The sequence below is a fragment of the Narcine bancroftii genome, chromosome 4 (genome assembly GCF_036971445.1).
Source record: "Narcine bancroftii isolate sNarBan1 chromosome 4, sNarBan1.hap1, whole genome shotgun sequence".
NCBI classification, from domain to species: domain Eukaryota; kingdom Metazoa; phylum Chordata; class Chondrichthyes; order Torpediniformes; family Narcinidae; genus Narcine; species Narcine bancroftii.
In genome coordinates this window covers 40,150,081-40,174,184 of record NC_091472.1, presented here as the reverse complement: position 1 = coordinate 40,174,184, position 24,104 = coordinate 40,150,081, and the positions used below count along the sequence as shown (strand labels likewise).

Genomic DNA, 24,104 nt, shown 5'->3' with positions numbered 1-24,104 from the left:
TTTGAAAGTGCATTGGAATATGCAGAACCAAATTCAGCAGTTTGGGGACCACTTTGTTTTGTTACAATTCTAAAGTGTCTGGTTAGTCAAAGCATTTAATTAGACTGACAACATTTTTTCCATTGCACCAGCCCTCAGGGCATGCATGAATTCTGGCAGTCATAGCAGGTTTTACCTGTTCTCGCTGATGACAACACCAAGATACCAAAGTAAATGTTGACAAAAATAGAATGAAAAATAAAATTACATTTAAAAATTCTATTCATTTTCCCTTCCCCCCCACCCCACCACCCCCACTGCTTTTGGGATGAACAGAAGCATGCCCTGCTCGTTGTTGATGGTTTTGTACATTGAAGTATTTGACAAACACTGTGAATGATTTAATGCTGTTGTTGAGATTTTGAAGCTTTATAAAATGGTTTCACATGATAACAGTTCTATCCTTTGGATCATTTCTGATTTAACTCTATTTGAATTGCAATTGTCCTCTTTTACCTTCACATCAAAGAAGAAAAAGATATAATCAAAATGAAAAGGAAACACTATTTTTGGTCCAGATAGAATAAGGATAACATTTAAGAGAGAAGGGAAATCAAAACAGAAATAAACATTTTATGTAAAAACTCTATAGTGTATGCATGTTAAATCAATCCTTCATTTTCCCGTTGCACTAGGTATCTTTTGTGTTGGACATAGATATATTATAAAACCATTGTTCAAGTTGATTTCCTGTAATACTGATCTCAATCTAGCCCCTAATTCAGGAGCCACAGTTCCTTCCATTGAATTTCTTCCCTCCCAACATTCTACATTGGATCAAATCAACAAGCTTTATAACAACTAGAACATCTTCTATTTTCCAAAACATTCACTCTGCAGTGTATCAGAACTTATTGCCATGAACACGTCATGAAATTCATTGTTTTGTAGCTGCGTCACCATACAAGCATTTATAGAAACCACCTTACAAAATAAATGAAAGGAGTGCAAGAAGAAGTCAAAGGCAGTATCTGTGGTTCATTGTTCATTCAGGAATCTGATGGCGGGGGGGGGAAGAAGCTGTTTTTTTACGGCTGAGTGCTCATCTTCAGGCTCTGTACCTTCCCCTCCCCTACCCCCCCAATGGTAGCAGAGTGAAGAGGGCATGGCCTGGGTGGTGGGTTGTCCTTGAGGATAGACGTTGTTTTCCGAAGACACCGCCTCTAGTAGATATCCTCGATGGAGTGAAGTCTGGTGGCTGTGATGTTGGAGGCTGAATTAACAACCCTGTGGAGTTTTTTTTTCTTGTCCTGAGCATTGGCACCTCCATACCAGACAGTGATGCAACCAACAGAATGCTCTCCACTGTACACCGAAGTTTTTGAGAGTCTTTGATGGCATAACAAAGTATACCAAACTCCTACCAAGAGTATAGCCACTAGTGAGCCTTCTTCATGAGCACCAACCCCAAATAAAATAGGGAAACAGAAAGACTGCAGATGGTAGAATCCTGAGCAGACAATAGATTGCTGGAGGAACCCAGCATCCGTGGGTAGAAATGGTCAGTCAGAGTTTCAAGTCAGGACTCTTTATCAAGACTAAGATACATAGGTGAAACTTTCTATATAAAAAGGCAAAGGAAATTGGGCAGAGAGGGAAGAGGTGATAGGACATAGGACAGAAGATGCAAGAGATGTTGAGGTAGAGGGAGAAACTATTGCAAGGGGAGGGGGAATGGGCAGAAGTGTAAGAGATGACAGAAATTCTTGTCCCCTTTCTATCTGTAATTTTACCTTTTTAGCTTGATGAAGGGTTCCCACTCTAAATGCTGATGGACTATTTTTATCCATGAATGCTGTCTGACCTGTTGAGTTCTTCCAGTGAATCTTTCACTGCCTATGAAAATAGGTGCCATGTTCCACAAATTGATACATTTTCAAAATGACAGGATAATCCAATCACGTTAATATTAGGTGTGAATAGAAAAGGATCAGCCAATCGCAGTCTGAAGTATAGAGATACAAACTGCAAATTCAAATATCCAAAGACAATTCTTGGACGGGCAGTAATGGGAGGCAACCCTTCTACCACCAAATAAGGATTTTGTGGCCCATATGCACGCTTAAAGGAAGACTACTTGTCTTCAGAAGTAATCAGAAGAGAGCAATGAAAAAGAAAGCACATTTCTTGAGCAACAGGAGGACATTCTTTCAGAAGTTCACAATTAAATTTCATAATTGTGGAGGTTGGCCTCCTCAGTATTGCCCAAATAGAACAATCAGGAATAGAACTTTGGCAAGCATCGGTCTCCGCATAAATTCCAGAAACATTAACTATTATTTTCCAACACATTTTAAAATTTCTGCCAAGTTCAAATGAATGCACAAAAGCCTTGCAACTGGAATTTCTCAGTTTTTTTTCCAATCAATCTATTATTAATGAATTAAAACTAATTAGATGGAATATTGGGGTTAAATAATTACCACTCTCAGTTTTTATTTCCTCCGCAGTAATTGTTCCCTCATAGATAATATTTCATCAGATGCAAGGATCGACAATGAGATAGACAACAGACTCGCCAAGGCAAATAGCGCCTTTGGAAGACTACACAAAAGAGTCTGGAAAAACAACCAACTGAAAAACCTCACAAAGATAAGCGTATACAGAGCCGTTGTCATACCCACACTCCTGTTCGGCTCCGAATCATGGGTCCTCTACCGGCACCACCTATGGCTCCTAGAACGCTTCCACCAGCGTTGTCTCCGCTCCATCCTCAACATCCATTGGAGCGCTCACACCCCTAACGTCGAGGTACTCGAGATGGCAGAGGTCGACAGCATCGAGTCCACGCTGCTGAAGATCCAGCTGCGCTGGATGGGTCACGTCTCCAGAATGGAGGACCATCGCCTTCCCAAGATCGTATTATATGGCGAGCTCTCCACTGGCCACCGTGACAGAGGTGCACCAAAGAAAAGGTACAAGGACTGCCTAAAGAAATCTCTTGGTGCCTGCCACATTGACCACCGCCAGTGGGCTGATAACGCCTCAAACCGTGCATCTTGGCGCCTCACAGTTTGGCGGGCAGCAGCCTCCTTTGAAGAAGACCGCAGAGCCCACCTCTCTGACAAAAGGCAAAGGAGGAAAAACCCAACACCCAACCCCAACCAACCAATTTTCCCTTGCAACCGCTGCAATCGTGTCTGCCTGTCCCGCATCGGACTGGTCAGCCACAAACGAGCCTGCAGCTGACGTGGACTTTTTACCCCCTCCATAAATCTTCGTCCGCGAAGCCAAGCCAAAGAAAGAAAGATAATATTTATTCAAACAATTGGTATTGATTCAAGAAAATTAATGGCAGAACCTTTTCCAGAGGGTACACCATTTTAAATGGAAAGTTCCATTCTATTAACTGCTGTATATTTGTAACCAATTTAATGGGATAAAAATGGACAGTTTTGTCCAAGTAAGATTTTATTCAGCTCCTAGATATTTAGGTGAACTAAGAAGTGCTGGTTTATGAAAACCTGTCTGTCCCAGTCAGGGTCTTCAAAAAGTTTGAAGTGGCAATTCACTGTGTGACCATTACATGCTTGGGGCTCCTGCCTACCATGAATCTTCCAATTGGTTAATTTCCTCGGAGGAGATTGGAAGCACCCTTTTTTATTTAGATCCCAGTTAACCCACCATCCAAATGAAGCAGAAAATCTCTCAGACTCCTTCCAATATACATTAGAAAAACTAAATAGGGTGATCTCTTTGTGGATCACCAGCATCCAGTAGCAGTCCTACTCTCCATCCCACTTTCAGTCAAAGGTTCCACTATGCAGCTAAAGGAGAAAACCTCCATATGCTGGGGTCCAGTGGTCTACACGAAAATGCTGGAGCAACTCAGAAAGTCACGTGCTCAGCCCAAAATGCCAACTGCCTTTTACTTTCTAAGAATACTGGGTGACCTGGTGAGTTTCTCTAGCATTTTTGTCTATCTGCAATTTGCTGTAGGACAGTTTCCCTATCTCTTCTAATACATGTTCTCAATTTGTGTTTCATCCCTCTATTGGCATGAATCCTCGCCTTACCAAAATTGAGATGCTCTCTTTGTCCCAAAATTCTTCTCTGCATTTGGTTCAGGTTAGGGTTTCTTTTTTTTCAGTTCTGACAAATCCCCTCTGTTTTTCATGGTCTACTGAAAATTTCAGAAATGTTCAGGTTTTAGTTAACCCATTCTTTTAAGTTAGCCTTGAACTCTATCCTGTTACTCCATGTTATAGCACCTGAGTCAATTTAATGGCAAATTATAATTATAATTTTTTCCCCTGCAACCGCTGCAATCGTGTCTGCCTGTCCCGCATCGGACTTGTCAGCCACAAACGAGCCTGCAGCTGACATGGACTTTTTACCCCCTCCATAAATCTTCGTCCGCGAAGCCAAGCCAAAGAAAGATAATTGTGGGTAATTTTCAAGCACCCCCGTCGGGCTGGTTAACCGAAAACATTCTTTTTCTCACAATTCTTTTCCAAGAACAATACAGGACAAGATCATAGGCAAAATCTTAAGTTGTTAAACAATTTAAGCAGTTGCTTCTTCAATTTGTGTCAGACCAAAAACAATTAATATCGCATTTTGCAAATTCAAAAAGACAAATTACTTTTTTTTTGGATTTCATTGATGAACAACCACTAAATATCCCTACTGGATTGAATCAATCAACAGAACAGGATTTCCCAAGACTACCAAAACAGTTTCCCATTTTGTTTTCACAGGACAACATAAAAAAGCTTGATATATTGTGCCGGCGTGAGTAAACATTTCGCAGACAACTTAACAAGGGAGCCCCAATCGGCCTGAAATAAAAAACAGATAATGGTGGAAACAGTCGGATCCTGTGGTTTTAACAGGTTGCAGAGAATTCAGTAGATTGTAAAACAATCATGCTTTAAATTGGAGGAAAGGAGGATGCAGTGTAGTGCACTAAGGGAACATTTTAATGATGGGTGGAGAACAAGAGATATTAATGTAAATTATGACAATGCAACGTGAGAAATGTTTTTAATGCAAATTAAATGCAAAAGTGGGTGAATAGGAGGGGGGAGAAATAATCCATGGCATCTAAAATAATGCAGTAACTGGAAGTCTGAAAAGAAAATATTCGAAATAGCGTCAAAGGGTGACTGCTACAGGTAGTTTTTAAATTTCCTTGAACCTTTAAGTCCTATTTAAAACATTCACTCTTATTCTTCAAATTTTAAAAATTAGTGTTTGAAATCTTCCAGAAATTATATTATCATGATATCTTTGTGCCACTGAAGGAGTAGTGTATCTTTTGCAATACTAATTACTTATCTATGTTAGGATTTTTTTTAAATTGCATGACAGTAAAACTTTTTTAAAAAGCAAGCATACAAACCTATGTTTCTCCATTTGTAAAACCAAGGTCTTAAATGGTATAAATAAAATGCTGATATGTTTTTGTGGTGTCACAACAACAACCTTAAACACATTAGCAAAAGCAAGGACCTCAGGAGGAAATCAGGAGGATACAACCCAGTCCTCATCGAGGGGTCAACGGTGGAAGTGATCAAGCACTTTAAATCCTAGGTGTCAGCATCTTTGAGTATTTGCCCTGGGGCCTTAATGTCGATACAATCATGAAGAAGGCTCACCGGTGACTATACTTCATGGAGGAGTTTGAGATTTGGTTTGTTACCAAAGATACAAACAGGTGTACTGTAGAGGGCATTCTGTCTGATTGCATCACTGTCTGGTATGGAGGTGCCAATCCAGAAGACAGGAAAAAAAACCTCCAGAGTGTTGTTAACTCAGCCAGCAACATCACAGGCACCAGTCTTTACTCTATCGAGGACATCTATAAGAGGCATGTCTTAAGAAAGAAGCCTCTATCCTCAAGGGCTCCCACCACCCAAGTCATGCCCTCTTCACAGTGCTATCATCAGGAATCTGAAGAACAACACACAGTGGCACAAGGACAGCTTCTTCTCTGCCATCAGATTTCTGAATGGACAATGAACCACAGACATTATCTCATTTTCTCCTGTTTTCTTGCTCTATTTATTTAGTTTTGAAATGTGATTTGGAGCAATTTTTGCACTGTAATTCTGCCGCAAAATGACAAATTTCATGGCATGCTCATGATAATAAAATCGGATTCTGAATCCTGCAGATGATGAAATCCAAAATTACAGCCAAAATTGCTAGAAAAACTCAACAAGTCAGGCAGAATCTGAAGAAAAATACATCAATGTTTTGGGTCCACCACCCTTTTTCAGAATGCAGTGTTCTTTGGCTTTTACTCTTTTGCTTGTTGAACTCCCCATCTCTAAGGACCATCCTGTTTGAGACATACTAGATGTAAACTGAGTCCCTGCTGCTTGTTAATGTAAAGCATTACTCCGGCCCATTGATCTGTTACAAGGCAGTAATTTTAAAACCAAAGATATGATGCCATTCTACAATCTTACATATTAACTTGGAAAAAAATGCACCAATCTGCACTGCTCCTGCTCCACCTCCCCCACCCCGATCCACACCCATCCCACCGCATGCACAATGTAGAGCAGGATGTGTGAGTGGTGCTCTGGACTGAACCAGATGGAATTGTGGTTGGTCCTGGTGCTTTTAGGCCCAGAAGAAAAGGAAAAGTTATTCAAAAGAGACATGATGAAGATAAGAAAGGCAAGTTCTGGTATCAATCAGATGCTAATGTTGGCAGGTTTAATACTGCTGAATTGGTAAACTTTACCAAAGCAACTGTTCCTGCATTGAGGTTATCCCCAGAAATCCAAAATAGAGGAGATAAATAATCACCATCAGAGATTACTGGTCAATACAAATCCATAGAAATTGACAAATGATATCAAGTTTGTCTCCATTAACGTTCACCTACCCTTTCTGAACTATATTACATGATGGATGAATACACTGGCCCAAGACATTAGAAAATAGCAATAGATCATAGTCATTGAGCAAGCTAAAGTACCTTGAAAAAAAAAGTAGAGATGGCAAAGAAATAAACTAATTCTTCATCATCAACAAAAGACTTAAAAATATAAAGTGATTCTCTAGAATCAGAGGGAATTGCAAATAAAATTGCAGCAATTGATGGAATTTCAAGCAGACATTTTCTTTTCAGATATTTCAAATTTGAAAATACCAGCCACAGAAATCACTATCGTCTATCCAATAATTTGGTGCCATGACAGAAGTCAAATATCCATACAAATAAGGGCATTAAAATCGAAGCTACAAGCCAGATTTAGAGGAGTTGAGTCTTCATTGACTTTGTTCGCTTTAAAATGCAGCCATTAGGAGTAAGCAATAAAATGACATTCAGACTGAATGAACAGTAGATTTGCTGATCAGAAATCTGGCAGGATTAAAGTTACAAAAGTGATTACTTGATAGTCATAGATCACAGGACGACAGCACTTGTGCATTAATTTGGAGCCCTCACATACGACATTGTCAAAGTTAAAGATATCAGGGCATAAATGAATTTGATCAGAGAGGATTTTTTTTTTAAAAATGTATTTTAAAAGGTGGAGAAGAAAACTAGCAAGCTGAAGGGGTTCAGGGAGGGAGTTTTTGTGTTTAAAGGCTTGTGAGCGGAAAGCATTGTCACCAAAGGTGCAGCAATTAAATAAGAGAATAATCAAGAGTCTAGATTTTAAGGGTGCAGCTATCACACACACTTGTAATGTTGGAGAGAGGATGAGGCCAGACCATTGACAACAAAGATAAAGTTTGGGGGTTTTTCCCAATCAAGGTGTTGGTTAACAGAGGTGACAGTTGAACTGGACTTATTATGAATTTGATCAGAAACAGTAGAATTTTGAATAATCTTAAATTTAAGAGCATACAATATGGGAGTCTACAGGTAAGAAAGCCATCAAGGAGCTCTTAAGTAGAAATCAGCTGATATTACAAGTATGGAACTGAACCACTCCAGTCATGCCACAGTTGCAAGGATCTTTGTTTGGTCTTGGTTTGTTGCAATAGTGCCACTAGCCAGGGTGCTTCTGGTAGCGACCAAGAGGAGAGGTCAGACAAGGTTCATCAAAATGGGGGCAAAAAACATAGGCCACATCAGTCATATTTTCAGAGATTGGAAGGTTGGTCGTGTTGGGAACGCAATGATAGATCTTCAGAAGGGAGCAAAGGGAACTGTACAGATCAGGAAGACATTTATCGTTGGATGTGAAGAAATGATTCATAAGTGTACCATTCAGCTGCATCAACGGCATTACTGGGGTCAAATATGTCGGCATAGTTCATTTTGGTCATCAGCATAGAATTGTAAAAAATCAACCATAGGGAGTCATGGCTTGAAAAGAGCTGCCTTGGGAAGCCACAAAAGGAAGTTGGCTGATTTATTTTTTCCATTGGTGTAAAGCCCTGATAATAAGGCTCAATCTCATGAATAAGATAAGGTTAAATTTAAAAAAAACATACCCAATGACCTCCGATTTCTCCCCTACACTACTGTCCTTTACAACATCACCTGAGAGGAGGAAGATACAGACTTATTGATGAACCAATAGATCACTGGATAAAATTTGACCCAGTGGTCTAGGGAAAGGGACGAAAACAACTGAGCCAGTCAAGCAGAAACTTCGATCTTGCTGCCAAAAGCCCATGAGCCCGTCACGTTATTTTTCTTTTTACAAATTTAAATTGGCTATTAGCTTGGAGCACTGAAATGCTGGGACCTTTGGTGTAGCTCTAATCTTCTTACACAATAATTTATTGATTATAGCTACATCCAAGTCTGCAGGTGCAAAGTAGAGCCTGTAGGGAGGGAGAGTAATTTAGTGGCAGAATCATCTGCAAGCCAGTATCACACTAATGCTCTGCTTCGAATGGTTAGTATTCAGGTGCAAATCCAGGTCTCTGCACAAAACAAGGATTTTTTTTTTTTTTTAAAAACCTAACGCTATTTTGTTTAATTTCCATTATCAAACATTCCTCACATTTTGGTCAATAAATTATTTTTTTTAAATGGCAGACAAAAGAAACCATGAACTGCCAAATTAAATTTATTGGGAAGGGTTTTAATAACAGTAGTTTGGATTTTTTTTTAAACATTGATCATAATTCTTCTTTAAAAATGTTTGCACACTTTCATTGAGAGGAAGCTTTTATTTATTTTTTGGAGTTTGGAAGTGTCAAATTCTCAATATCAAAAGGTTCCTTGCAATTCAGCCATGTACAATTGGGAAATTTACTGGTAGGTTACTTGTGGTATTCTGTTCAGAGAGCTCAAAGGACAATAATGTGCTTGAGAATCTTTCCAAGTTAACTTCAAGTATCGCAATCAACAGTACAGTTATAAAACTATCTCTTATTTTTCTGAACCCTGAACTTTGCACCTATACTCAAATAGGACTGGTGTTCTATCCCAACAAAAATAGTCTGCACATCCATATTTGGGCCTTTTCACATCATTGATCCCCTGTTGGAGTCGAGTCGAGTCAGACTCTGGCAGAATTCCAGCTATACGTCCCAGAGAATATTCTTCTGACTTCATTTCAATATGCAGTGCTGCAATGGTACACTCAATAACTCATAACAGCCTGAGATTCTCAGGACACACCCATAAAATGATCCTTTACACACACACGACTTCTCATGGCCAATTTTCACACAAATGTCTCAACAGCACCTGGTCCAGTGGTTCTCAGCCTTTTTTTTGGTCCCCACTCACGCGCCACCTTAATTAACCCCTTACTAACCATAGAGCATCTATTAAAGTGGTATGTGAGTCAGGGAAGAAAAGGTTGAGACCCACTGACCTAGTCTTATACAAATTGATGGAAAAACAGAGCTTATTTTAAATTTTAATTTCTATAGAGTTGAACATCATATGTGCATGCATTTATTTGTACTTCGTGAGATACCAGACATTGATTTAACGCCATTCTTACCAGAGTTCAAAAGCTTGCGGGTACGTAGGAAGCTAATAGTCAGGCGCATGATAGAAGCTTTGTCCAGGTGTGTACTGACATTATGTGGCAGCGGCAGCTGGTGAGCCAGCTCATAAAACACCTCGGTCTCTTTGCTCCTTCTGTATCTTGCTGCATCTCTTGACTTCTCCTTCCTCCTTTCTGAGTTGCTTCTGAAAGAGAAAGTTCCAAGATTGTCCATCAAGAAATTTCTCAAAATGTCACAGTGGCACAAATCATCAGGTACCCAGAGATTGAAGTTTGATGGATCCCCAAATTATTGTCAGTGATGATCTGATTGCTGTCAGAACACAGTGTACCTGAAATTCCCTATCAAAAAATGCACATTAAATTTCCCTTTAAGTATTTCAGCAATTTGCACTTGACAAGCATGTAAATGTACTGGAAACTGCAAATGCTTTACAGAGCACTGAAGATCAGAATAGTTTTGTGACTTTTTTGAAAAAAAAACTACAAGACATAGGAGCAGAAATAGGCTATTCAGCCCATCTACTCCAACCTACCATTAAATTATGAGCTGTTCCATTTTCCCTATTTACCCCCATTGCATGGCCTTCTCCCTATAACCTTTAATGACCTGGCTAATCAAGAACACATCAATCTCTGCCTTAAATACGCCCAATGACATGGGCTCTACAACCACCTGTGGCAACAAATCTCTACAGATTTATCACCATCTGCTGAAGAAATTCCTATGCATTTCTGTCTTAAGTGGACACCCTTCAATCCTGAAGTTGTGCCCTTTTGTCCAACACTCTCCCATATGGGAAACAACCTTTCTACATCTACTCTGTCCATTCCTTTCAACATTTGAAATGTTTCAGTGAGACCACTCTTCCATTCTCCTAAAATCCAATGAACACAGACCAAGAGCTGTCAAATGCTCTTCACATGATAACCCTTTCAATTCCAAAATCATCCCAGAGAACCTTTTTTTGTGGTAAATCTAGTAAGAAGGTAAAATCACTGATAAAATTATAGATTTATAACCTTCATCTCTATATTTCAGACAGGATGCCGATTTAGTAGCTCACACACCTTTTTTCTATCTTACCAGTGATAATTAAAAATAAAATCAGATGGGCTCTGTAAAACATGCAAAATCTGCTCGATTTTGGGAATCAAAAGGAAAAAAATCTACACCTGTAACTTGCACACAAAGGAAACTATACACAAACAATGCATTTTTTCCCCTCCATCACATGATATACAAGAGGGGAAAGACTTGTTGCCTTCCTCAGATATTAGGTGTGGATAAATGATAAGCTCATGCTTATCATACACGTTATTGCTGAAGATTGTAAAAACTCAGTAGGTCTTGCTGTGTCCACAGGAGGTTAAAAAAAAAACCAACCTTTCAAGCCAGAGCTGTTTTTCAATGCCTGAGTGTAAAAAAAACAGACAGGCACCTATGAAGCATTCTTGTGTTTTTTACTGCCATCACAGCATCTGCAGACTATCACGTTTCACTCTGCAGAAAAATGTAATAAGTTTACCACTTTCAAGTTCCAAAAACTCTAAGGGACAGATGGGACAAAGCATTATCTTCAGAAAATCTACCCTTAAGACATTTACTTGGAGCATTTGCAACACCTGCCATCATTATTGCTAAGTGAGTTTGTCAATTGGGTGTTAATTAGTGCAAAATAGCTTTATGCCATGGGTCATCAAGAGAGTGAAGCGAACAAAACATTTTATTCTATATACACAGAGAAGAGGAACAATACTGAATCATTGCTAATTATATTTCAATGCATCAAATAATTTAAAGATACAATGCCTCAAACTCTTTGCCCAGTCGAATCCTTGGCATAGAATGAAGGAAATGCTAATTACAATTTGGTTCAACTTTTCGGAGAGTGAATTATCCAAGAAATTCAACAGATTTTCTTGTAGTTCTATTAGTTTCTCAATACTAGGTCGAGTTTAAAAAAAAAACGGATTTCAGAGGTTACTTCCTAAAATAGCATTTCACTAGAGTGCTTTCCATTAAAATGCATTAAATATAAATATTGCATTTGTCACTTAAGAGTTTGCCTCCAGTGCAACATGTTACCATTTCTAGTTGTAAATTCAGCAAAAAGATCAGCACCCATTTGGCTGTTTTCTGTAAAAGACAACTACTGTTAATGCGTAAATTGTGATATTGAGGGAAATAGACCATGTGCAGGCAGATAAAAATACATTCAATACTGCAATGCAAGAATTGCTAAAATCTAGAGCCAAATTAATCTGAGGAACTCAATGGGTCAAACACCATCAGGTGGGTGAGAAAGAAAGATGGTGCTCTAGGTTGAAACCCTTCATCAAGACTGTCTAGATATTAGAAATTATTGCAAATCAAGGAAAGACAGAATTACTGACACTGAACTAATCTTTGCAGACAGGTTCTTTTAGGGTTAGCACTCAATAGGCCATTTTATAGTGGTTTTAAAAAAGCGAGCGTAAAGGCGGATATTCTCCACCTTCACATCGCTACACCTACCTTTATAAAAATACCGATGGTGGATGCTGGATGCAGACCCCGTCCAGGCGGTGGAGCAAGTCACTTCACCTCACTCCATAAAGGCAAAGCCACTGAAGGCAGCTGCTTAGGGCCAGGCTGATAACATTGCAATGATGTCATCAGCCTGCAACCCAGGAAACACCACCAGGGCTCCCACAGAGATTGGTTCTGGGGTTAGGGCTCTCTCCTGCCACCCAGAAATGACCTCTTCCCATTCCCCCTCCGCCCCTTGCTCCTTCACCAAGATGGTAGAGAAGGAGGGAGTCAAGGTCACAGCGGAGCCCGGTGGGGTGAGCCTTTATTTAATTTTAATAAGGGATCAATGGCCATCTTTGTTACCCTTAATACCCCACACAACTGGAACTGCTCTGCATTTCCCAGAGAAATTCTCATAGGGAATTATGAGTAATGAAGACAGCCATTGCTCGGCGTGTATGTTTGATCACTTGGCAACGAGCGGCTCTACAGCACCACTCGCCCTGCCTCCCTCAGCTCCAGAGGATGGCTCCTAACTTTGCTCTCCATAAAATCATGCTAGAACTGCCTTATAGGGCTTCTCCATAAAAAGTAAGTCCACCATTTTATTTCCTCATTCAGCTGTAATGCAGCGTCGCTCCATAAAAAGGCCTAAAGTGATCCCTGGTACCATGCAGAAAGTTGTGAATGCCACTCAGGACAACATGCAAACCACCTCCCCTCTGTCCACACCTCCCATGGCCTCAGAAAAGCCGTTAATATATTCAACAATCCATTCTGTCCCGGTCACACACTCTTCAATAAGGCAAAAGATATACAAGTCTGAAAACATAAACCTTGAGGTTCAAAGGGAGTAACGCTATACCGTGCACTTTTTGACCTACTGTGACACTATACTGTGCACGTGTTTTATCATTGCACAATTTGCTAGACTTAAGTTATGGGTTGACTTGTCTGAATAGCATGCAAATCAAAACTTTTAGCTGTATATTAACATAACAATAAACAATTCACTTCAAATCTATTAACATTTCCTATGCTGTGCCCTGCCTGCACATGTTCACATGTACAGCTGAATGCCAAAACAAAAATCTTTCCGTACTTCCATATGTCTGAATGTATCCAAATCTTAAACCATAATTTTCCCTCAGAGTCCAATTCTCTCTCCAAATTACCTTCTCACAATTTTGAAAACAATCTTGCCAAAGACAGACTTATTTGGTTAGAAGAACAGTAAGGGAAACAAAAGGGCTACCAACATACAAAATTAAAAATTGCACAAAGTTTATTCTTAAAAAAGGGTCAATTAATGAGGCAAACTTAATTCTTAATTAACAGTTGGATTAAACATGCTGTCCCAATTTTGTTGTTTTTTTAATGGTCTCTTTCGTCCCAAAAAGCATAGACTAATCGGATAAATAACTCCATCAGGGTTTATTTACCAGGCAGAGAAGGAAAAATAACTTGTAAATCTCTCCTGTCATTAATATGATTTGTATAATCTCTCAATTATCATCCTAGTAATGGTCTTAATATCCCCGAGAGTGAGGTCCCTGAACCTATTAACAGTTTTCAAAATTGCAGATAATTTTTCTTCACTTCTGTATGTTTGTACTTAAATATGTAAAAAACAGAAATAACGCGAGACTAAAGATGTAACTGATGTTGAAAATGTAGGTGATCTCATTCAGTGCCATTTCAAGAGGCTTAACAATTGCAAAAACATTTAATATTTAAAAGTTTCTTTACAAGTTACACCAAAATCATATATTACGTATAGGTAGAATCAATAAAACCATCACAAGAATCTGTAACAATCCTTGTATTTCATGAACATTCAAAGTATTGAAACAGTATCATCCATCACGTGAGTTTATGTCCTACCTTTCACTAAAGTTCAGAAATGGCATGACAAATCTTATGTAAGATTGATGTGTCTGAGAAAAGGGAAATTGCTCACGGAAAATTTTCACAAACCTATTGGCTGTAATTATTATATGGTTGGGAAGAGATAGGAGAAATTTGTGGGATGCAGTTTCAGAATAAGGAAATGGAGGGCAGTCATTCAACACAGAAATGTGAAATTTCTTGTTTTGAAGTGCTGCAAACCCTTGCAATTCTCTGCCTCAAAAATATGGGTGAATGAATGTGTGAGTAACTCTGTTTCTCTTCCCACAGATGCTACCCGACCTACCGAGTACTTCCAACATTTTCTGGTTTTATTTTTGACTTCCAACATCTGCAGTATTTTTTTTTAAATATTCGCTACAGAGGGCTTGTGTTTGCAACCAACACAGACTGAAGTTTGCCAGAAAAGGCAAAGGAGTGAGGGAAAAGCAAGGCAATAATTGATGTAGAACTAAAATTGGAGTTGAAGCTTGCATGGTAAATCTGCTGCAAGCCCCACTTAAAAGATAAGACATCACATACAACCCCAGGATTCTTTTTCCTGTGGGCCTGGCAGAATTTCTAATTATCTGTTTAGTTTCTTTGTATTGCACATTTAAAACAACTTGCATTGACCAAAGTGCTGTACAGATCTTAAATTACATCTTAAATTAAGCAGCTATTTAAAATGCAGTATAAAACGGGTACCCGAGGTTCAAAATTGTACATATATAGCATAACAATCACCTCAAAACAATTGCAAGTAAAAATACTTTAACCTGAATTTGAAAGAGTTAAAGGAAAGGGCTGATTTTATGGAGGGAGAAATGTTGTTCCACAGTTTGGGGGCTGCTATCACAAAGGCTTGATCTCCCCTGAGTTTACAATTTGAGCACAGTACAACCAAGTGCCCTGAATTGGCTGATCTGAGGGGTCTTGAAGTGGAGTAGATAGAGAGTTAGGAGATTGGTAATGTTGGAGGGGGCTAGTCCACAAATGGCTTTGTAAACAAACTGGAGAATAAAATCTATTCTGATCTGCCCTGGCAGCCAGTGAAGGGAGGCCAGAATAAGAGTGATGTGGTCCCTCTTCTTGGCTCCTGTCAGGAATCTTGCTGCACCATTCTGTACCAGTTGCAGATGGGTAATGAACTGTACTCAGAGAGAAATGTAAATAAAAGAGAGAAATCTAAACAAACTGACTGTGCAAATATAGAAAATATTCAGTGATAATGAACAAAGTAAGAGTCCTTAAATAAGTCTCTGATAGAATCTATTTAGGAGTCTGATGGTTGAGGCGTGACCACTATTCTCGAATCTAGAGGTACGAGTCCTGTGGCATCCATTCCTCTTTCCAATTGGCAGCAGCCAGAACAAAGCACGTCCTGGGTAGTGCGGAAGCCTAATGACCGTTGCTGCGCTCCAAAGGCAGCATTCCATGTAGATGTTCTGGGTGGTGGGGAGAGTTTTGCCTGTGATGTACTGGGTGATGTCCACTACCTTTCTGCTCAGAGGGATTGGTGCCCCCGCACCAGGGGGTCTCATAAACATTCAAATATTTTCGCTGCCTTAATCCAGATCAGTCTGATGAAATTTTTAAAATGTTTGTTCAATCATCAGTGCATCAGAGAGGACAGAATTGTTCAGATGAAGGCTCAGACCATTTTAATTGTGGGCCTTCTCCACATATGGCATTTGTGTATTAGCCAGCAGAATCAACAGGACTTACTTTTGTCACCTTAATGGAGTCCCATCAACAAGGCAGTTTTTATTTTATTTTGTCTTTCACAGGACTCAGATTTGTATAATTAAAAGGGTATCTTCACTCATGTTCTCCACACAGATTTAGGCTGATGTTCATTTCATCCCTGGAAGAAGAAGCAGCAACTGTCCACGGAACGACCTAACATTTTACCCTGTCTATTGTGCATTTTCACCCTCTCTCTCACTGGTACCCATAACGACAGAGAAACCTGTTCTGCACCAGAGAAGTTGACATTCAGACAGAAAAGATAACTGGTTGGTGAGTGCTTCCATTTGACCTGCTACAAAATGGATAGGGGCTGCACACATCAAGCAGTCTTAACTACATGCATTTATTGGCTGCCTTTCCCTATGGTTCTCTTGCAGTGCAGCTCTCAGCATTTTGCAATGCATGCTTTCGAATACAACTTCAACTGCTTCAGTTCACAGGTGAAGGCAGAACAGGGTGACACACAGGCACACCAAGCGCTCATTCCTCACATTTCTTCCGCCTTATAATGAACTACGCCACTTCCAGAAACCTACAATTCTGGAAAATTGCCAAGCTATTTCAGGGCTTTCAAATGGGGATACAAGTTAGAAAGGAAGGTACAAGATGCTCAGCACAATGGACATCAGTTTTTTTTTTAATCATTGCTCCTAGTCAACATCTAGAGAGATACAAAATATATTGCTAACCTGACAAAACTTCTTCCAACACTGTGCCTGTTTAACAATTCTATCTGTGAAAGTATATGTGGACAGGAAATAAATAATACTGTGGTAATATGGTACTGTGGTAACGTGGTACTGTATATTGATACCGTGGTAACGTGGTACTGTATATTGATACCGTGGTAACGTGGTACTGTATATTGATACCGTGGTAACGTGGTACTGTATATTGATACCGTGGTAATGTGGTACTGTATATTGATACTGTGGTAATATGGTACTCATCTGCAAAGAGTAGTTCACGGACAAGTTTCTCTTGTGTCTTGGTGTGAGCTTACAGGCGCCTCAGATTGAAGAGACTGCCATCCGTGCGGTACCGGATGTAAACAGCGTCTTCATTGTTGGGGTCTTTCATGGCTTGGTTCAGCATCATGCTGAAGAAGATTGAAAAGAGGGTTGGTGCGAGAACACAGCCTTGCTTCACGCCATTGTTAATGGAGAAGGGTTCAGAGAGCTCATTGCTGTATCTGACCCGACCTTGTTGGTTTTCGTGCAGTTGGATAATCATGTTGAGGAACTTTGGGGGACATCCGATGCGCTCTAGTATTTGCCAAAGCCCTTTCCTGCTCACGGTGTCGAAGGCTTTGGTGAGGTCAACAAAGGTGATGTAGAGTCCTTTGTTTTGTTCTCTGCACTTTTCTTGGAGCTGTCTGAGGGCAAAGACCATGTCAGTGGTTCCTCTGTTTGCGCGAAAGCCGCACTGTGATTCTGGGAGAATATTCTCAGCGACACTAGGTATTATTCTATTTAGTAGAATCCTAGCGAAGATTTTGCCTGCAATGGAGAGCAACGTGATTCCCCTGTAGTTTGAGCAGTCTGATTTCTCGCCTTTGTTTTTGTACAGGGTGATGATGGTGGCATCACGAAGATCCTGAGGCAGTTTACCTTGGTCCCAACAAAGCTTGAAAAACTCATGCAGTTTGGCATGCAGAGTTTTGCCGCCAGCCTTCCAGACTTCTGGGGGGATTCCATCCATACCTGCTGCTTTGCCACTTTTCAGTTGTTCGATTGCCTTATATGTCTCATCCAGGGTGGGAACCTCATCCAGCTCTAGCCTTAGGGGCTGTTGAGGGAGCTGGAGCAGGGCGGAATCTTGGACTGAGCGGTTGGTACTGAAAAGAGATTGGAAGTGTTCTGAGCATCGGTTGAGGATGGAGATCTTGTCGCTGAGGAGGACTTTGCCGTCTGAGCTGCGCAGCGGGCTTTGGACTTGGGGTGAGGGGCCGTACACAGCCTTTAGAGCCTCGTAGAAACCCCTGAAGTCGCCAATGTCCGCGCTGAGCTGTGTTCGTTTGGCGAGGCTAGTCCACCACTCATTTTGGATCTCCCGGAGTTTGCGCTGAAGATGGCTGCATGCGCGACGGAAGGCTTGTTTCTTCTCTGGACAGGACGGCTTTGTAAGGTGAGCCTGGTGGGCAGCTCGCTTCTTTGCCAGCAGGTCCTGGATTTCCTGGCTGTTTTCGTCAAACCAGTCCTTGTTTTTCCTGGAGGAGAAGCCCAGTACCTCTTCAGTGGATTGCAGTATGGTAGCCTTCAACTGATCCCAGAGGGTTTCAGGGGACGGGTCCGTGAGGCGGGTTGCAACGTCGAGCTTTGCTTTGAGGTTTGCCTGGAAGTTTCCTCTCGCTTCGTCTGACTGCAGTTTTCCAACATTGAACCTCTTTCTGGGGGCTTTATTGTTCCTGGGCTTTGGCTTGAAGTGAAGGTTGAGCTTGCAGCGAACCAGCCGGTGGTCAGTGTGGCATTCCGCGCTAGGCATGACCCTGGTGTGGAGCACATCTTGTTTGTCACTTTCTCGCACCAGGATGTAGTCCAGGAGGTGCCAGTATTTGGATCGGGGATGCATCCAGGTGGTCTTAAGGCTGTCCCTCTGCTGAAAAAGGGTGTTTGTAATGACAAGCCGCTGTTCTGCGCAGAGCTCCAACAGGAGGCGCCCATTGTCGTTGCACTTGCCGACGCCATGCTTGCCCAGGATTCCTGGCCAGGTTTCTGAGTCTTTGCCGACACGAGCGTTGAAGTCGCCCAGGATGACAACCTTGTCGGCTGTAGGGGTACGTTGGATGAGGTTGCGCAGGTCGGTGTAGAACTTGTTCTTTTCTGCTGGTTCCGCCTGGAGGGTTGGAGCATAGACACTGATGAGGGTGATGTGACGTTTGTTTTGAAGTGGGAGTCGCATGGACATGATTCGGTCGGAGAGGCCTGTCGGAAGGTTTTCGAGTTTGGAGGCAATGAAGCTCTTGACCATGAAGCCTACACCAGATAGGCGTCGTTCATCCGAAGGCTTGCCAGACCAGTAGAGTGTGTAGCCCGCGCCGCGTTCTTGGAGGCTGCCTACATCTGCCAGGCGGACTTCACTGAGAGCGGCTATGTCGATGTCAAGTCTGAGGAGTTCATGTGCAATGAGGGCAGACCGACGTTCAGGTCGGTGGCTGTCAGTCTTGTCTAGCATGGTTCTGATGTTCCAGCATGCTAGCTTGAGTTTGCGAGCATCTTTTGAGGGGGAGGACGTGGAGGGGGAGGACGTGGAGGGGGAGGACGTGGAGGGGGAGGACGTGGAGGGGGAGGACGTGGAGGGGGAGGACGTGGAGGGGGAGGACGTGGAGGGGGAGGACGTGGAGGGGGAGGACGTGGACCTGTCCTCGGGCCTGCGCAAAGGAGCTTTTAGGTGGAGTGCAGTGCGCGCAGTACTGGCCCCACCCTTTACACCCATGGTTCGTGTGCTTTAGTTGCCCATTCAGAGCCAGCTCTTCAGCGCTTGACGTCCTGCTTTGCGGAAACTGCCAAAATGTTTGGCCTGGAAGTCAGCCTGAAGAAAACTGAGGTCCTCCATCAGCCAGCTCTCCACCATGACTACCAGCCCCCACACATCTCCATCGGGCACACAAAACTCAAAACGGTCAACCAGTTTACCTATCTCGGCTGCACCATTTCATCAGATGCAAGGATCGACAATGAGATAGACAACAGACTCGCCAAGGCAAATAGCGCCTTTGGAAGACTACACAAAAGAGTCTGGAAAAACAACCAACTGAAAAACCTCACAAAGATAAGCGTATACAGAGCCGTTGTCATACCCACACTCCTGTTCGGCTCCGAATCATGGGTCCTCTACCGGCACCACCTACGGCTCCTAGAACGCTTCCACCAGCGTTGTCTCCGCTCCATCCTCAACATCCATTGGAGCGCTCACACCCCTAACGTCGAGGTACTCGAGATGGCAGAGGTCGACAGCATCGAGTCCACGCTGCTGAAGATCCAGCTGCGCTGGATGGGTCACGTCTCCAGAATGGAGGACCATCGCCTTCCCAAGATCGTATTATATGGCGAGCTCTCCACTGGCCACCGTGACAGAGGTGCACCAAAGAAAAGGTACAAGGACTGCCTAAAGAAATCTCTTGGTGCCTGCCACATTGACCACCGCCAGTGGGCTGATAACGCCTCAAACCGTGCATCTTGGCGCCTCACAGTTTGGCGGGCAGCAGCCTCCTTTGAAGAAGACCGCAGAGCCCACCTCACTGACAAAAGGCAAAGGAGGAAAAACCCAACACCCAACCCCAACCAACCAATTTTCCCTTGCAACCGCTGCAATCGTGTCTGCCTGTCCCGCATCGGACTGGTCAGCCACAAACGAGCCTGCAGCTGACGTGGACTTTTTTACCCCCTCCATAAATCTTCGTCCGCGAAGCCAAGCCAAAGAAAAAAAAAAGAATATGGTACTGTATATTGATACTGGAATCTTTTCCAGCAAAGCACAAAGTATTTCTATTGTTTACACACTAGCCTTGCCTTAATTAGTGCATGAATATTTTCTTGGACTTTCTTGTGGCAGTTGCCTGTGTGCTAAATCCCAATCATCACATGGCAATAGCACATGCTCATAATAGATATACAGTATGATCTGTTGCAGTTGAGCTGATTTCACTATGCAAAATATCAATTTGTGAAAACCATGTCAAATGACAAATTCATGTATGCACCAAATGCCATGAATATACAGTTTAGCAGAGGTAACATTTCACTCCAGTGAATACACCAAATTGCTGGAGAAACTCAATTGGGTCCTGCAGCGTCCATGGGAGGCAAAGACTGACAAATGACTCAGACCTGAAACGTTGGTTTTACCTTGTCAAATGGCTCAGACTTGAAGCATTGGTTAGACATCTTTACCTTCCATGGACTAAGGGGGAACCTGCTGTTTCTCCAGCCTTTTTCTGAATTTATTCCAAAACAGCATCTGCAGACTCTTCTTTCACTCCAGGCTCATTAAGGCAGCTATCACGGGCAAGCAAAATATCACATCCCAACTTGGTGAAGCAGAAAGAGCTGGTGAAATATGTAGAGGGAGACATAAGGAAACCAAACAGAAGGGCAGCAATTCTGCAGAAGATCACCAGTGTAGCTCTACCTATATTATGGGGTTGTTCTTCCTTTCAGAAGAGAAGGTAATATGCAATTTTATCCTTTCAAGATATTGCTTCATCTTAATTGCTACACATTGCACCCTAGATTATAAGAATTTAAAAACAGAAAATTCTGCAATAATCCGTATTCACACATAACATGTAGAAAGAGAAGTAGCAATAGCAAGTCAATGACCCTTCTTCTCTCTCTCTCTCTCTCTCTCCACATCTACTGTTTTAGGTGCCTCAGAGGATTAGAACACTGGAATTTCCTCTCAAGGTTTTCACAAGCATCCAAATTAAAAATGCTTTTTAAAATTCTTATCTGGAACCTTTGAGTTTGCAGAGAATAAAATCTAGCAAGAAATAAAATGTATCTTGATGTCTAGTTATCTCCAAATTCTTATTTTTTTAAGATGAGGATTTAAACATTAAAATACTTCACAATAGACCTGCAAGGAAGGCTGGTGATACTGTAACACTCCAAAATTCTGCAACAGTAAAAAATTATTTTTATTTTATATGAAAAAAATGTTTTGTTAATAAATTATCAAAATGTACTTGTTTATTCTCCTTAAATTTGAATTTTAAAGGCACTGCCTGTAAATCCAGATGGTATCAATCCTAAGTAGTCCAGAATTTAGGAGTTTTACTGTATATTTGCTTGTTGTTGGGTAAGGCAGATGCCACTGTAACCTACTGCAGGCCAAGTCAGGTCAAGAATGGGCACCTGGACCCAACCTAGCGATTCAGATGAAAAAAAAAGTTTCTTTCTTACCACTGCCAAGCATACATATTGATGAATCACAATCCATCCAAACACATAACGTTAAAATATTAAATGCACACAAAAGTGATTGTAATCAAATGTTACCAATGTTTTCAAATGATGTACTACAATTACATAATCATTATGGAAGATTATACAGGATATCAAGTAGCTATTAAAATGACAGGGTTACTCTGGATTCAAATGTAAAGCCTCTAATTCATTCATTGGAGTAGAGGCCAATTGCCATTGACAAGGGTAGCCAAGAGAATGGTAGATGAATACATTTCAGTGCCCAAAAGCATCCCTATTATTTAAAATATTTTAATGTAGTTCAAAGTGATGTCAGAAGCGAGATACATTGTCTCCTAAGGCAAAGATGTTCTATTACTTAACCAAGTGTGACAGGTCAAATGGAGATACAAGAGTTTTCAGATGCTGGAGTCTGGGGCAAAAGACAAATGTAGCAAAAGATCTGAACTCTAAACAAGACTTGGACAAAAGGTCCAGGAGAGGAACTGGATATACTGCTCTAACAAAAAAGCAAATATGAGCTTAGCGTGTCAATTGGTTTTCTGTGCAGTAATTTGAACCCCACCCAATTTGCGTGCGCAGTGGAGCTGGTATTGAGGGCAGATCTCATTGCCAGTATTGTTTTTGCTGGGTGAAGCTGGTTAAGCTCAGTGGCCTGGTATACTATTTAAGCAGATGATGGATAATTTCTTTCAATTTGTACACTTGTTTAAAAAAAATTATTTCCTCTTCCATTTATTTTGTTCTGATTTAAGTACTGTTTAGTTTTACTCTTCCTCCACTTCTTAGAAAGTTTATGCGCACATTTTTAATGCATCTGGTGAGTTTGCCAAATATTTCTAGCCTTCCAGTGTTGATACTTCAATTAAATGAATTTCATTATTCAATGCAAAATCACCTTGAAGTTCGCTCCAGTTTAAAAATGAAGGTAGACCTGCAAAGATCACATAAATTTGAGAAACTTATGAATTATTATTGAATTGCAGAAAGATACAAAATTGAAATGTGTATTAAAGCAAGCATAAATTTAAACTCTGAGTTGTTATTTCTTATGCAGAGGTAAACATATCTATCTGTGTAACTTGCTGCTGGGTGCTATCACTGACAGTTCAATCGCATAGAAACACTGCCCAACTTATCTGTGTCAACCAAGCTATTCCCATTGCCAGCACATTTTCAGTCTGAAAAGTTTCAGGTCTGCAGGATAAACCCTGCCATTCCTTGATTACTTACCAAAATATGTCGAGATATTTTGGTAAATATTTCATCAGATGCAAGGATCGACAACGAGATAGACAACAGACTCGCCAAGGCAAATAGCGCCTTTGGAAGACTACACAAAAGAGTCTGGAAAAACAACCAACTGAAAAACCTCACAAAGATAAGCGTATACAGAGCCGTTGTCATACCCACACTCCTGTTCGGCTCCGAATCATGGGTCCTCTACTGGCATCACCTACGGCTCCTAGAACGCTTCCACCAGCATTGTCTCCGCTCCATCCTCAACATTCATTGGAGCACTTTCACCCCTAACGTCGAAGTACTCGAGATGGCAGAGGTCGACAGCATCGAGTCCACGCTGCTGAAGATCCAGCTGCGCTGGGTGGGTCACGTCTCCAGAATGGAGGACCATCGCCTTCCCAAGATCGTGTTATATGGCGAGCTCTCCACTGGCCACCGTGACAGAGGTGCACCAAAGAAAAGGTACAAGGACTGCCTAAAGAAATCTCTTGGTGCCTTCCACATTGACCACCGCCAGTGGGCTGATATCGCCTCAATCCGTGCATCTTGGCGCCTCACAGTTTGGCGGGCAGCAACCTCCTTTGAAGAAGACCGCAGAGCCCACCTCACTGACAAAAGGCAAAGGAGGAAAAACCCAACACCCAACCCCAACCCACCAATTTTCCCCTGCAACCGCTGCAACCGTGTCTGCCTGTCCCGCATCGGACTTGTCAGCCACAAACGAGCCTGCAGCTGACGTGGACATTTACCCCCTCCATAAATCTTCGTCCGCGAAGCCAAGCCAAAGAAAAAGAAGACCAAAATATGTCACTTAGATTACAATCGGCAGTGTACATTCAGAATTACAAAGGCTGCTGA

General features: G+C 41.5%; 1 protein-coding gene across 5 annotated transcripts in view; it reads right to left on the bottom strand.

Moving 5' to 3' along the window:
• The window catches only part of epas1b (endothelial PAS domain protein 1b), a 172,158-nt gene that overhangs the window by 75,999 nt on the left and 72,055 nt on the right, over positions 1 to 24,104 (bottom strand). For 4 of the 5 annotated variants that reach the window (XM_069931102.1, XM_069931101.1, XM_069931099.1 and 1 more), the window contains exon 2: positions 9,918 to 10,108. In XM_069931102.1, coding sequence (XP_069787203.1) covers positions 9,918 to 10,108 — 191 coding nt within the window. Of the gene's footprint in view, positions 1 to 9,917; positions 10,138 to 24,104 lie in introns of those variants that run through there. The other variant, XM_069931100.1, reaches the window with a different exon arrangement.